This window comes from Artemia franciscana, chromosome 6 (assembly GCF_032884065.1).
Source record: "Artemia franciscana chromosome 6, ASM3288406v1, whole genome shotgun sequence".
NCBI classification, from domain to species: domain Eukaryota; kingdom Metazoa; phylum Arthropoda; class Branchiopoda; order Anostraca; family Artemiidae; genus Artemia; species Artemia franciscana.
The window spans coordinates 32897686-32909780 of NC_088868.1; the positions used below are offsets into that span (position 1 = coordinate 32897686).

The 12095-nt window shown below is 36.0% G+C and overlaps 2 protein-coding genes across 2 annotated transcripts in view; one reads left to right on the top strand and one right to left on the bottom strand.

Moving 5' to 3' along the window:
• LOC136028546 (uncharacterized oxidoreductase YjmC-like) overlaps nt 1-12095 on the bottom strand; it is a 584142-nt gene that overhangs the window by 490839 nt on the left and 81208 nt on the right. The gene's annotated exons all lie outside the window — the stretch shown is intronic.
• Nucleotides 1-12095, top strand: part of LOC136027864 (uncharacterized) — a 42979-nt gene that overhangs the window by 29206 nt on the left and 1678 nt on the right. The window contains exon 4 of the mRNA XM_065705279.1: nt 8278-8329. Within this exon, the coding sequence (XP_065561351.1) occupies nt 8278-8329 (52 nt within the window). The remainder of the gene's footprint in view (nt 1-8277; nt 8330-12095) is intronic.

The window sequence follows — 12095 nt, forward strand, 5'->3', positions numbered from 1 at the left end:
ATGTGCGAGGGTATATGCAATAGGAGTCGATGTAACGTTGTAACCAACCCAAAAGAATTGCTTAAATTATAGCCGATTCCAACTTCAGATAATTCACAATCATAGACTCCAATGTAGTCCTTTTTCATAGGAAAAAAAAAATTATAAAAATACTGCTGCTGGTAGCTCAATTACAGAATTCTCCAAGAAACTCATGTTGTCATTCTTTTACAATGTGTGTAAGCTCCAATGGCCGAGGGAGGTTGAAGTTCACTCCTGTTAAAAATTAAAACTGATGAGTAATTAAATGATCTGGAAAATGGTAAGTACATTAGCTCTTGATTGGACTTTCCCAATTGGGATAAGTCCATTTATCCGGATCTAGTGAAGTGCAAAAACCCAAATCAACTAATATTGCTAAAATGCGAGACGAGGAGCGACTTGATATTCAAGGTTGTGCTTGTAGGTCCGAAGGGTGTACTGTGAACAAACACGCAATGAGGATATCAAACTAGTCTGCAAGGGGGTGCCTAAAATTATTTCGATATGAGTGCCTATGGAAACTGTGTGGAAAGTAGTTTAGTTCCAAAAGCAAAAGTCATGACGATTCGTTCTTTATAATTAAAAAAACTATACAGTTAGAGTAGAAAAACGCCATGTAAGCCACATCGGACAAAGTCTGTGTACGTGAGGGTGGTGTAAAGGTACTAGCCCATGGGCTCTACCGCAACTCATATGGAGGAGAATTTGTGCAATATAGACAACATCTCAGTCTGGAGAAACTCATTTAAATAGTAATACCATGTGGGAGGTGGGAAGATTTTTCTTATCAATATGCTCCGTGTGTATGCAAGGCAGAGCTTTCTTTATTTTGAATGTATTTTTACATATCTTTAAAATCAATTTAAAAAGGGTTTTTTTGCTCACCAAACCCACAGCTGGCCTAGGAGGGGTGGGGATCGATCTTTGGCCGTCCTTCACGAGTGGCCTCCGCACACTTCCGGGAGGTGAGGGTGAGAGAACCCTTTTCTAAGTGTCTTTGTGGTATTTTTTATAAAAAATGTTGTATATTTACTTCAAAAATAAAAACAAGTGTTTTTAAACTGTAATATTTTTTGTGCTGATTAAAAATATTATTTATTGTGCAAATAAAAGAAAACTTTCCCGAAATACGTCTGACAGAAACTTTCAGATGGTCATTTGTTGGCGTAGAAACTTCGAAAAGAGCTTATTCGATTGGAAAATGAAATTCCTAGTGCTCATTTTAATAGTGATTGGAGGGCAACCCCCTATCATACCCACCGTTTCCTCAAACACATACATTCAAAATTTTGAGATAGCCATTTTATTCAACCTTGTTAAAAGTTCCGGGAGTTGCGTCTTTGAGGATGACAACCGTCATACAGCAATTTGGCAAGGGCTGCAAGTTATGCCCCGGGGGCATATAAAGTTCTAGTGCCCTTTTTAGGATTCAGAGTGATTAGAGTGTAGATACCCCCCACCTCATATTTTCCCAAAAAAATCTGATAGAGATCTTGAGATGTCCTTTTGTTCACTTAGAAGCTTAGAAAAGAGATCCTTCCATTGGAAATTACAAGGACTAGTGCCATTTTTAATAGTCCAAAGTGATTGGAGGGCAACTAACCCACCTCCCAAGCCCACCATTTCTCCAAACCCATTCAATCCAATTTTTTTACAGTAATTTTGTTCAACGTAATTGAAAGGTCGGGAAACTATGTCTTTGAGGATGACATCCCCCAGAGCCCTCAGCGCAAGGGTTTTAAGTTATGCCCTGGGGACATATAAGGTGTGTATAGAAAGGGTGATCGTATAAACTTTGGATGGGGTTCATTGGATTGGTAATCAGAAGAACCACAAACATCGTATTTCCCCAGAATGAATTAGATAGAAATGTTGAGATGGCCATTTTTTGTCAAAGAAACTTCGAAAACAGCTCATTCGATTGGAAATTGAATGAGCAAGTGCCCTTTTAAACTGAAAACAAAATGAGATTGAAATGTTTTCACCTTTCTTACTTTGATAAATAAAAGTTAACAAAACCTTAGCGAAGAAAAGTTAGTATATGTCAGTATATGACAATTTAACTGCTAATCCACGGACATTTGTTTTCTTTTTTCAGTAAAGCTAAAATTGTGTTCTTGTATTGAGAAGGCATAGCCCCATCTCGGGGGCATATACCCTCTTTCTTCGGAAAAAAACGAAGCTTTATTCTCTAAAAAAAATTAACTTCCCACTTAAAGTACGAAAAAGGCTATCAAAGAAGCTTGACAGCGAAACTTTATTGTAAAGTTGAAAAAAAAAAAATGAATAATTAGTTTTGAAAAAAACTAAACACTTGATTCTTTAAAAAACGTAAAATTAAAGACTAGCTTTTGAAAAAAATAAAAATGAAACACTTGATTCTTTAAAAAAAAAATTAAAAATGACAATAATTTTGGAAAGTAACAAAAAGTGAAACACTTGATCCCTTAAAAACCAAAAAAAAATGAAATACTTATTTTTCAAAAGAGCTATTTTAGCCCCCCTCCCCATTCTCCAAGGAGCGAGAGGCCCTTCAAGATGAATAGGCGTCTGCCCTCCCCCTGCTGGGTCGCATCAACCCCTACTCCACTGCTCTTGCGCTAAGATGGACTTTTTAAGAAATAAAGGTTTCATTTTTCCTTTTTTTTAAAGAATTAAATAATAAAAAAAAAAAATTCAGGTCAAGAAAGAAGCAGCATTAAAACTTAAACCGATATGAAACTATTACGTATATGAGGAGGGTTTCCCCTTCTCAACGCCTCGGTCTTCACGCTAGAGTTTTTCCTCATCTTTGCAAAAACTTACTTATTGTTCTAACTAAACGACCCTTGTCTTTCAGGAGTCATTTTTAAAGAATTGGGACAGAGTTTAAACTTTAGCCTAAAGAGCAAGACGTTGAGGAGCGGGAAACCTTCCCCATATACATAATAGTTTCTGTTCCTTTTAAGTTTTAATGTTGCTCCTTACTTTGAGCTGAAAAAATTAGTTTTTTTTTATTTCATTTCTGATCGTTTTTTAAACAATACCAGAAAATCTGGTCGAAAAATCCCCCTCCCAATGGAAATATCCTCTGGACAATTCAATACTGCTGAACATTTGCCCCGGAGAATTACCCTAAACATGTCCAAGCCTAAAACTGAGTCGGTAAGGAGAAAGCAAGACATGTAAAGAAATTTCGAATGAAAATTCTGGCGAATTCCCCCACTATAAAATTTCCCCTGGAAAATTCACCCCTTGGAAACTTCAATGCCCTTAGAAAATTCTCCCTGTACAAAATCCCCCCAGTGGAAAATTCGTCCTCACCTCCCCACCTGAAAAATACATGCATACTTCCCAGTGACAAATACTACACGTAAACAATAGGCAAATTGTATAACTTAGACATTTCCCCAGGGGCTTTGGGGGGTCATGTTATCTCCAAAGACATAGTTATTGGGTTTTTAACTGTGCTGAACAAAATAGCTATCACAAAATTTTGATCGATTGATTTTGGGGAAAAAGTAAAGTGGGAGTGAGCCACGTCCCGATGTTTTAAGGCCATTAGTTTGATGTGATTATCCCCGGAGAAAACAAAACAAATAAACACTTATCTTTCTTCTTTCATCTTTTTTCTTTAATGTTTCTTCTGACAAAAAACATAAAATTCCACATTTTGCAGATAGGACCTTCCAACCTCCACAGTAGAGTTCTCTGAAACGTTGAATCTGATGGTGCGATTTTCAGTCAGATTCTATAGCTTTTAAGAGGTATTTACCCCTCTTTTTGAAAATCGGGCCTGAGAAAATTTTCTCAGGCTCGAAACTTTTGATGGGTAAGACAAAACTTAATGAAACTTACATATTTTAAACCAGCATAAAAATTATTATATTTTAAACCAGCTAGTGTTTAATTTTTAGTTTCTCAACTCTCTGTTAAAGTTCCGAAGTCCAGATTCTTTGATAACCTTTCACATACCTCCGAGATGGAGCTGTTTTGGGGTTCAGAAGTAATTATCTCCTTTTTTTTTTCACCTATTGGACTTTTCCTCTGATAAGGTGTGTGGATCTAACTTTGAAGGGGTTTTTAAATATCCTCTTTTATCATTAAATTTTCAAATGGAAATACTTATTCATTACAAGAGAAAAAATTTAAACATTGCAAGAAATGAAACGTTATAATCTTGAAGCCAAAGAAACTTGTATTTCTATATCTTATACTTTATAGGGTTGGGGGGGGGGGGGTTAAAGTGACTAATAAGGAGGCTTCATTGCCTACTTTTCCTATTTTGGACTTTATCTGTAACAAGGTGTTTGAACTTAGTTTTGAAATGGTTTTAAATATCCTCTTTCCCAAAAATATTGTTAAAGAACAATAAAAACGGAATTCTTTTAATATAGCTGTATCTAAGATTTAGGAATTTAAGTATAAGAATTAAAAAAAAAAAAAAAAAAAAAAAAAAAAAAAAAAAAAAAAAAAAAAAAAAAAAAAATTGTTTAATGAATACTAAAAAACTGAATAAGATTTGCGGATAAAACTGTCTGAAATGGAGTGATAGGGGATCCCCCTGCCAAAAAATGTAATGTAAAATGTAATGTAAGCAAAGCTGAAAATCTAAGATGTATGAAATTGAGTGTAGGAATTCATAGAAAAAAGTTTAATGACTAGTAAAAGAAAAACAAATAGGATTTGAAGGTAAAAGCGTCTCAAATAGAGTGAAGGAGGAGGCATTCAAATACAATGTCAAAGAGCAATAAAAGAAATAAAGCTCTGATGGAGGAATGCAGACAAAGCTGAATATGTAAGATGTAGGATTTAAGTGAAGGAATTTGTAAAAAAAAAGAAAGAAAAAAATATTTAATGATTAGTAAAAGAAAAACGAATACGACTTGCAAGTAAAAGCGTCAAAAGTAGAGTGATAGGGGAGGCTCCCCAAAAACTACGTTAAAGAGTAATATAAGAAAAAACACTTGATGTAGGAATGTAAACAAACCTGAAAATTTAAGATGTATTTGAGCATAGGCACTTATAGTGAAAAAAGTTTAATGGGTAGTAAAAGAAAAACGAATAGGATTTGCGGGTAAATGTATCTGAATAGAAGTGAGGGGGAGGCCCTCCACCAAAAAAATACCCCTGAAATTTCTGTATGCTTTCCAATAATCAACATTATACGAAAAGAATGGGCAAAGTTCATAAATTGCAGCCAGTAGGGGACTGTAGGGGATTAAGTCATTCTCAAAGAAACAGTTATTAGATTTCTGGACTATGCCGAACACAATTTCTATCTTAAAATTCTGATACACTGACTTTGCGATAAAAATGAGCGCGGGAGGGGCCTAGTTGCCATTCAATTTTTGTGTTCACTTGAGATGGGCACTACAACTTATAATTTCCGCTCAAATGAGCCATCTCGCGATATTCTAGGACCATTGTGTCGATGCGATCCCTCCACAGAGGGATCGCAAAGGCGGAGAAACCTCCACAGAGGGTTGTCTGATACACTAAAACTGATGGTGTGATTTTCATTAAGATTCAATGACTTTTAGAGATTTCCCCTTTTTTGAAAATAAGGCAAACTTTCTGAGCTTCCTAACTTTTGATAGGTAATAGAAAACTTATATATTTGAAATCAGCATAAAATCCCATTGTTTTGATGTATCTATTGGTATTAAATTTACATTTTTTTTTAGAGTTTCGGCTACTAATGAGCCGGGTCACTCCATACTTATAGTTCGTTGCCAAGCACTGTTTGATAAGGTGCATGGACTTAACTTTGATAGGGTTTCAAATATCCTTTTATTCAATAAATTTTCAAATGAAAATATTTATTGGTTAGGAATATTTTTTCTTGGGCCTGGGGGGAGGGGGTAAAAAGTAACTAATAATGAGGCTTCATTTCATACTTTTCCTCTTTTGGACTTTTTCTGTAACAAGATGTTTGTTTTTAGCTATGACAATGTTTTTAATATCCTCTTTCCCAAAAACAATGTTAAAGAGCAATAAAAGAAAAAAAATGTTTGATGTAGTAATTAGGAAAGGCCAAATTTTGTAGTATGTACTAATACATCTTAGTATGAATTGTGTAAGAATTTCAAAAAAAAATGTTTAATGAATAGCTAAAGAAAATAAATAGGTTTTGCGGGTAAAAGTGTCTGAAATAAAATGATAGGAGAGCCTACCCTCCAAAAACATACTATAGAGTAATATAAGAAGAAAAACGCTTCAAGTAAGAATGTAAACAAAGCTGAAAATCTAAGATGTATAAAATTGAGTGTAGATATTTGTAGAAATAAATTTAATGGCCCATAAAAGAACAAGGGCCAAGAGCTCATATGGCACGTGTGACGAGATCAGAAGAGCAAAGAGCCTTCAGCCCCTCAGATGGTTGAATCGGGAAAACGGCTTTTGTCACGTCAATTTTTGCAGGTCCCTAACACACCTACCAATTTTCACCGTCCTAGCACATCCAGAAGCACCGAACATTGAACCTCCCCCGACTCCCCCAAAGAGAGTGGATCCAGTCTGGTTATATCAATAACGTATCTAGAACTTGTGCTTATTCTTCCCATCAAGTTTAACCCCGATCTCTCCACTCTAAGCGTTTTCCAAGATTTCTGGTTTCCAAAATTTCCGTTTCCCCCTCCACCCCCCCATGTCCTCGGATCCAATCTGAATTGAAGATAGAGCATCTGAGACATGATATCTTTCTATATATTATTTTTCACTAAGATCCGATCACCCATTCGTGAGATAAACATACCTCATTTTTCAAGTTTTCTTCTCCCCCCAGCCCTCTCCCAGATTGTCGAATCGATGAAAGACTGTTATCAAGTGAATTTGTGCAGGTCCCTAACACGCCTACCAATTTTCATCGTCCTAGCACATTCAGAAGCGCCGAACTCACCAAAGCACTGGAAATCCCCCCAAGCTCACCCAAAGAGAACGGATCCGGTTATGTCAACCACATAACTAGGACTTGTGCTTACTCTTCCTAAATAAGTTTCATCCCGATCTCTCCACTCTAAGCGTTTCCCAAGATTTCTGGTTTCCCCCTCCAACTCCCCCCAATGTCACCGGATTTGACCGGGATTGAAAAGAAGAGCTCTGAGACACGAGATTCTTCTAAATATCAAATTTCATTAAGATCCGATAACCCGTTTGTAAGCTAAAAACACTTCGTTTTTTCAATGTTTTCCTATTTTATTTTTTATATTTATTCTTCTGCTACATCAATCGGGAAATTCACGGTTTCAAGAGCTCTATAATGATATATTTTTGCTTTCATTTTTTGGTGGTTTTTAACACGAGTTTTTAATTTTTTAAATTGGTAGACGCTTATAAAAAAAAAAAAAAAAAAAAAATGAAAATATAAGATCTTTTCATTAAAACCTGAAGTTCCGGTTTTTCCAAATTTTTTAAATCGTATATGACTGTGTAAGCTTTCATTTAACCAAATTGAAGAATCCGTTTTCAGTTTTGTGTCCTTGGTACTAAAATGAAACTTTCAGGGAAAAGTTTTAAGTACAAGTTTTCCTTAGGGCTAATTTTTCCGGGCCAAATATATTTTAGTTAAAACAAAAATTTCTCTGTAAGCTCTCCTGGCTAAATGGTTGGCTAACTGGTTTGAAAATTTGTGTTCAAGGGGCACGGGTTCGATCCCGGTCTTAGCCAGTTATTTAATTTAGGACGGGCGGTCAGTGGGGTGACTCTGTAATCCCAGCCAGGGTCAACCCAGCTCTAAATGTGTACCTGTAAAAATCTGGGGAAGGTAAGCTGGAAGGGTATGCGAAAGCACAGGATGGTTGGCTCCAAACCCCTCATTGCTCTTCCTGGCTAAAGGGCCATGAAACGGGGATCAGTACTGCCGGCTAGGACCTTGAGGCTATAGTACCGTCATACTAACTTACTTACTTTACTTAAAGTTTCTCAGTAAGTGATGATTAACCAGCATTTTCTATTTTGAAGAATTATTTGAAATTGAAGTCCATTTTGGAAAAAGTGGGGCTAAGATAGATAGGTAAAATCATAGCCTGCTAAGTAGGCCAGTTGAACCTCCACTAGCATGTCTACTGAGGAGAAAATTCTGGTTTCCTTCATTTTAAAGTACCTGAAAAAGTTCTGCTCAAACAATGTCACCAAACTCTAGATGGCGTTAGTGTTTTTGTCGGACACTAGCACCAGATTTTACTCTTATACTTATCCAATACTCTTTGGTCTGTGTTTTAATTTTAGTTGTTCTTGTTTCCCTTCATCCAATATAACTTGTAAAACTATTTTCAGATTTGGTAAAAGAGCAAGCCTACTGCAAAAGTTGAGGATCCCGTACAATGTTGTAAGTGAATTTTCCTTCCATTTTTCATTACCTTTTTTGTCACTTCTTAAAGCGCTTTTCTTTCTGGTCTCACGGCTTTACGTCACTGAAATAATCCATTTTTTGTGTCTTAAGTTCAATTGCCGAAAGTCATCATATTGTTTAAATCTATAAAATTGGAGACATTACTCAGGCATATAATCTGTAGTCCACCTCAATCTTTGATTTTGAAATTGGAGCAAAATTAAATGAAATATTTTTATGATTCAGCTTCCACTGATCATTTGAAGAACGGTTTTTTAGTACTGCCCCTAGACTTCGGAAAGTATTTCGGTAGAAATTATTCCTTAAAACCTTAACTATTCCTTAATTATTCCTTTCAAAAGACATAAACTTTAGAGAAGTAGCCTAGGTTAATTGCTGACTTGTGGCATACTAGGGTATAAGCTTTCAGCCATATTGACACTACGTAAGATGCAAAAAGAAAATCACTGATATCACCTGCTCTCGAGCCTGTGAGGCTTCTTGTAGTATTTTTTCACCAGTCATATTTTAATTTCATTTCAAATTAATTATTATCCCGGATGAAAGGGATTGCCTCCTTCTCAACGCTTCAATCTTTACGCTAAAGTTTGACTCTTTGTCACAACCCTACTTTTATAGTAACAAAAAGCTTTGACGTAAAGAGCGGGATGTTGAGGAGGAGAAAACCTCTTTCATGTACGAAATAATTTCTGTTCGTTTTAAGTTTTAATGCGCTCCTTACTTACAATTGAAAAAAAATTTTTATTTTATTTGATTTCTAGACATTTTTCAAGTAATGTCCTGAAATCCATGAGACACAAAATGGTCTACATGTTCTTCGAATGCCATCTGGCAAACTAATCCGTCAAGAAGTAATAAACAAAATTATTTTTCAAATTGGTGATAAAGCAAATTAACTTTTGTTCATGAATTTTCCCAGTTTCCTACTTGCTTTTGGTTGTTTTCGTCCTTTTTTATATAATATATTTTTTGTTATATACTGATTGTTTGATCACATAAACTATTTTAAAATATTCAGTTATGACTTTGTTAATTTTCTGAAGCTCTTATCATACCATAAATTGGAAATCTCTTGGTAGTATTTGTTAACGCCTAGCCTAACTAAATTTCCTAGCGACACAGTTGAACCACTCCAACCTCTAAAATTTCGTCTCAGTAGAAAAATACCGGGACTACGTAGTCTCGTAGTCCCGATCTTTCTTCTTCCAAATTGAAAGTAACATGTTGTGTTAAACAAAATCTGCAACAAGAAAGGTGCTATTACTGAGTAGAACCTTTATTCAGGCTTAATCCAACTGAGGAGACGACAGAGATTAATCTAGACCATCCCATGGGCACCATCCCTCCCCAGAATATCTTCTGTATATACCTGAATGATGACAAAAAGTTAAACACTGTTAGCGTAAAGATATGCTTTTTGATAAATTAGGCACTTGTCTCTCTCTCCACTGCGCACCAAGCCACCGATACTCCTCCGTGAATACTGATACAATATTCCTCCTCTTCCCCAAAAATTTCCATCTTGGCTGAAAATTCTACCCCCCCCCTACCTGGAAATTCTATCTGAAAAATTTCTCACCAGCATGCTTTAATTAGAAAAAGACTGTTTTTTTTCTGATTTTTTTTTTCGGGTGGGAATCCCTCTATGTGGAAAACTTTTCACGATACCCCCCCCAAAAAAAGAATTGAGAGTTCCTCCTGCACAAAATTTCTACATTGAGGATTTCTCCAGGTTATAATTCCTCAATGGAACATTTCTCCTGGTAGTAATTCCCACATGGATAATCCTCTCTCCTCATCAAAAAATCTCCCATAGGGTTCCAACTCAGCTGAAAATTTCCCCCGGAAAATTCCGCCGGAACATCTCCACATATAAAACGGAGTTGCCAACGAAAAAGTGAGACAATTAAAACGAACTTTGCTTATGAATTCTGGCAAACCCTAATGAAAAATTTCCTCTGGAAAGTCCCGCCCCCCAGAAACTTAGTCCCCAAAGAAAAATTCTCCGGGTAGAAAACACCCCTCCCCCACAGAAAATCCCCGTTTGAAAAATATTTGCATACTTCACAATAGCCAATACTATATCTAAACAATAGGGAAAGTTCATACCTTGTAGGCCTTGGAGGTCAAGGCATCCTCAAAGACATAGATGGCTGCCTCAAAATTTTAGTCGGACGACTTTGGGGAAAAGAGGGGCGTAGGTGGTGGGCTAGCCTCCCACCAGTATTTTTAGTAATCGTAAAAGGACACAAGAACTTTTGATTTCCAACCAAATCAGCCCTTTCTCGATCTTCTAGGGTCACTGGTTCGATGCAGTCATCACTGGGGAAAAAAACGCATCCATTATCTTTCTTTTGGTGAAAAATACAAAATCCGGCATTTCGCTGAATCTGGCGGTATCATTTTTGTAAGAATCAATGACTTTTAGGGAGTGTTCCCCCTTTTTGCGGATATCAGGCCAAATTTCTCAGGCTCGTAGCTTTTGATGAGTACCACTAAACTTGATGAATCTTATATATTTGGAATTAGCAAAAAAGCCAATTCTTTTGATTTATCTATTTATGCTGAAATTCCGTCCACTCCTTTGTTATATTATGCTACCCTGCCTTTCCAAGCGGAAAGGCAGGGTAGCATAATATAACAAAGGAGTGGGCGGAATTTTGATACTCACAGAGAAATTACTTGTAAAAACAGCTAACTAAAAAAAAAGTTTTCTCTTAAAACCCTATAAAAAGAAGAAAATAGATTATAAATTATGTATATAGAAAACAAAGAAGTACGATGCAAGTTTCAAGCAGCGTTGCCAACGCTAAACTTGAACACATATGAAAAGAAGAAAAGAGGAAATGAAACCACAATGTACCTGAAATTTGTATTGTGCCAAAAATTCCAAAAGTTCCACATTGTACCGGGACCTCTACCAAATACGGTACAGTTGGTACCAAAACAGCACAATTGGGCTGCGTTGGCAGCGCTGCTTCTAAGCTCAATATTGTTTTAAGAAAAATCAGATTCTAAACAGGAGGGGCTATTTTATTCACCAGAAGTAAGGAGTAATGTGACTGGCTTACGAAAATAAGTGACAAAAATCGACCAACGGAATTGAAATACACTTTTTGAAAAGGAAATATAGGAGAGTAACTTCACTTTTTATCTTTGATTTCTTATATATTTGGTTTAAAGTACTTTTTTCTTAAAGAAAAAAGTACACTATACTAGACTATAAGTAGACTATAAAAAGTGGACTATAGGGCTTAATAAAAAGCTCCATAAGGAATGATGTAAAAAATAAATTTATTATCAAACAGTTCGTGGTAACGAACTGTGGCAACTGTAGTAAGGAGCGACCCGGCTCAATAGTAACCAAAACTCTAAAAAATGGAATTTTTATGCCAATAGCTACATCAAAAGAATCGCATTTTAATGCTGATTTTAAATATATATGTTTCATCAAGATTAGTCTTACCCGTCAAAAGTTATGAGCCTGAGAATATCTGCCTCATTTTAGAAAATAGTGGGAGATACCCCCTAGAAGTCATACAAAAATCAAACCATCAGATTCAGCGTATCAGAGAACCATACTGTAGAGGTTTCAAGCCCCTGTCTACAAAAATGTGGAATTTAGCATTTTTTGCCAGAAGACGAATCACGGATGCGTGTTTATTCGTTTTTTTTTGTATTTTTGTTTTTTTTCCCTGGGGTGATCGTATCGACTCACTGGTCCTAGAATGTCGCAAAAAGG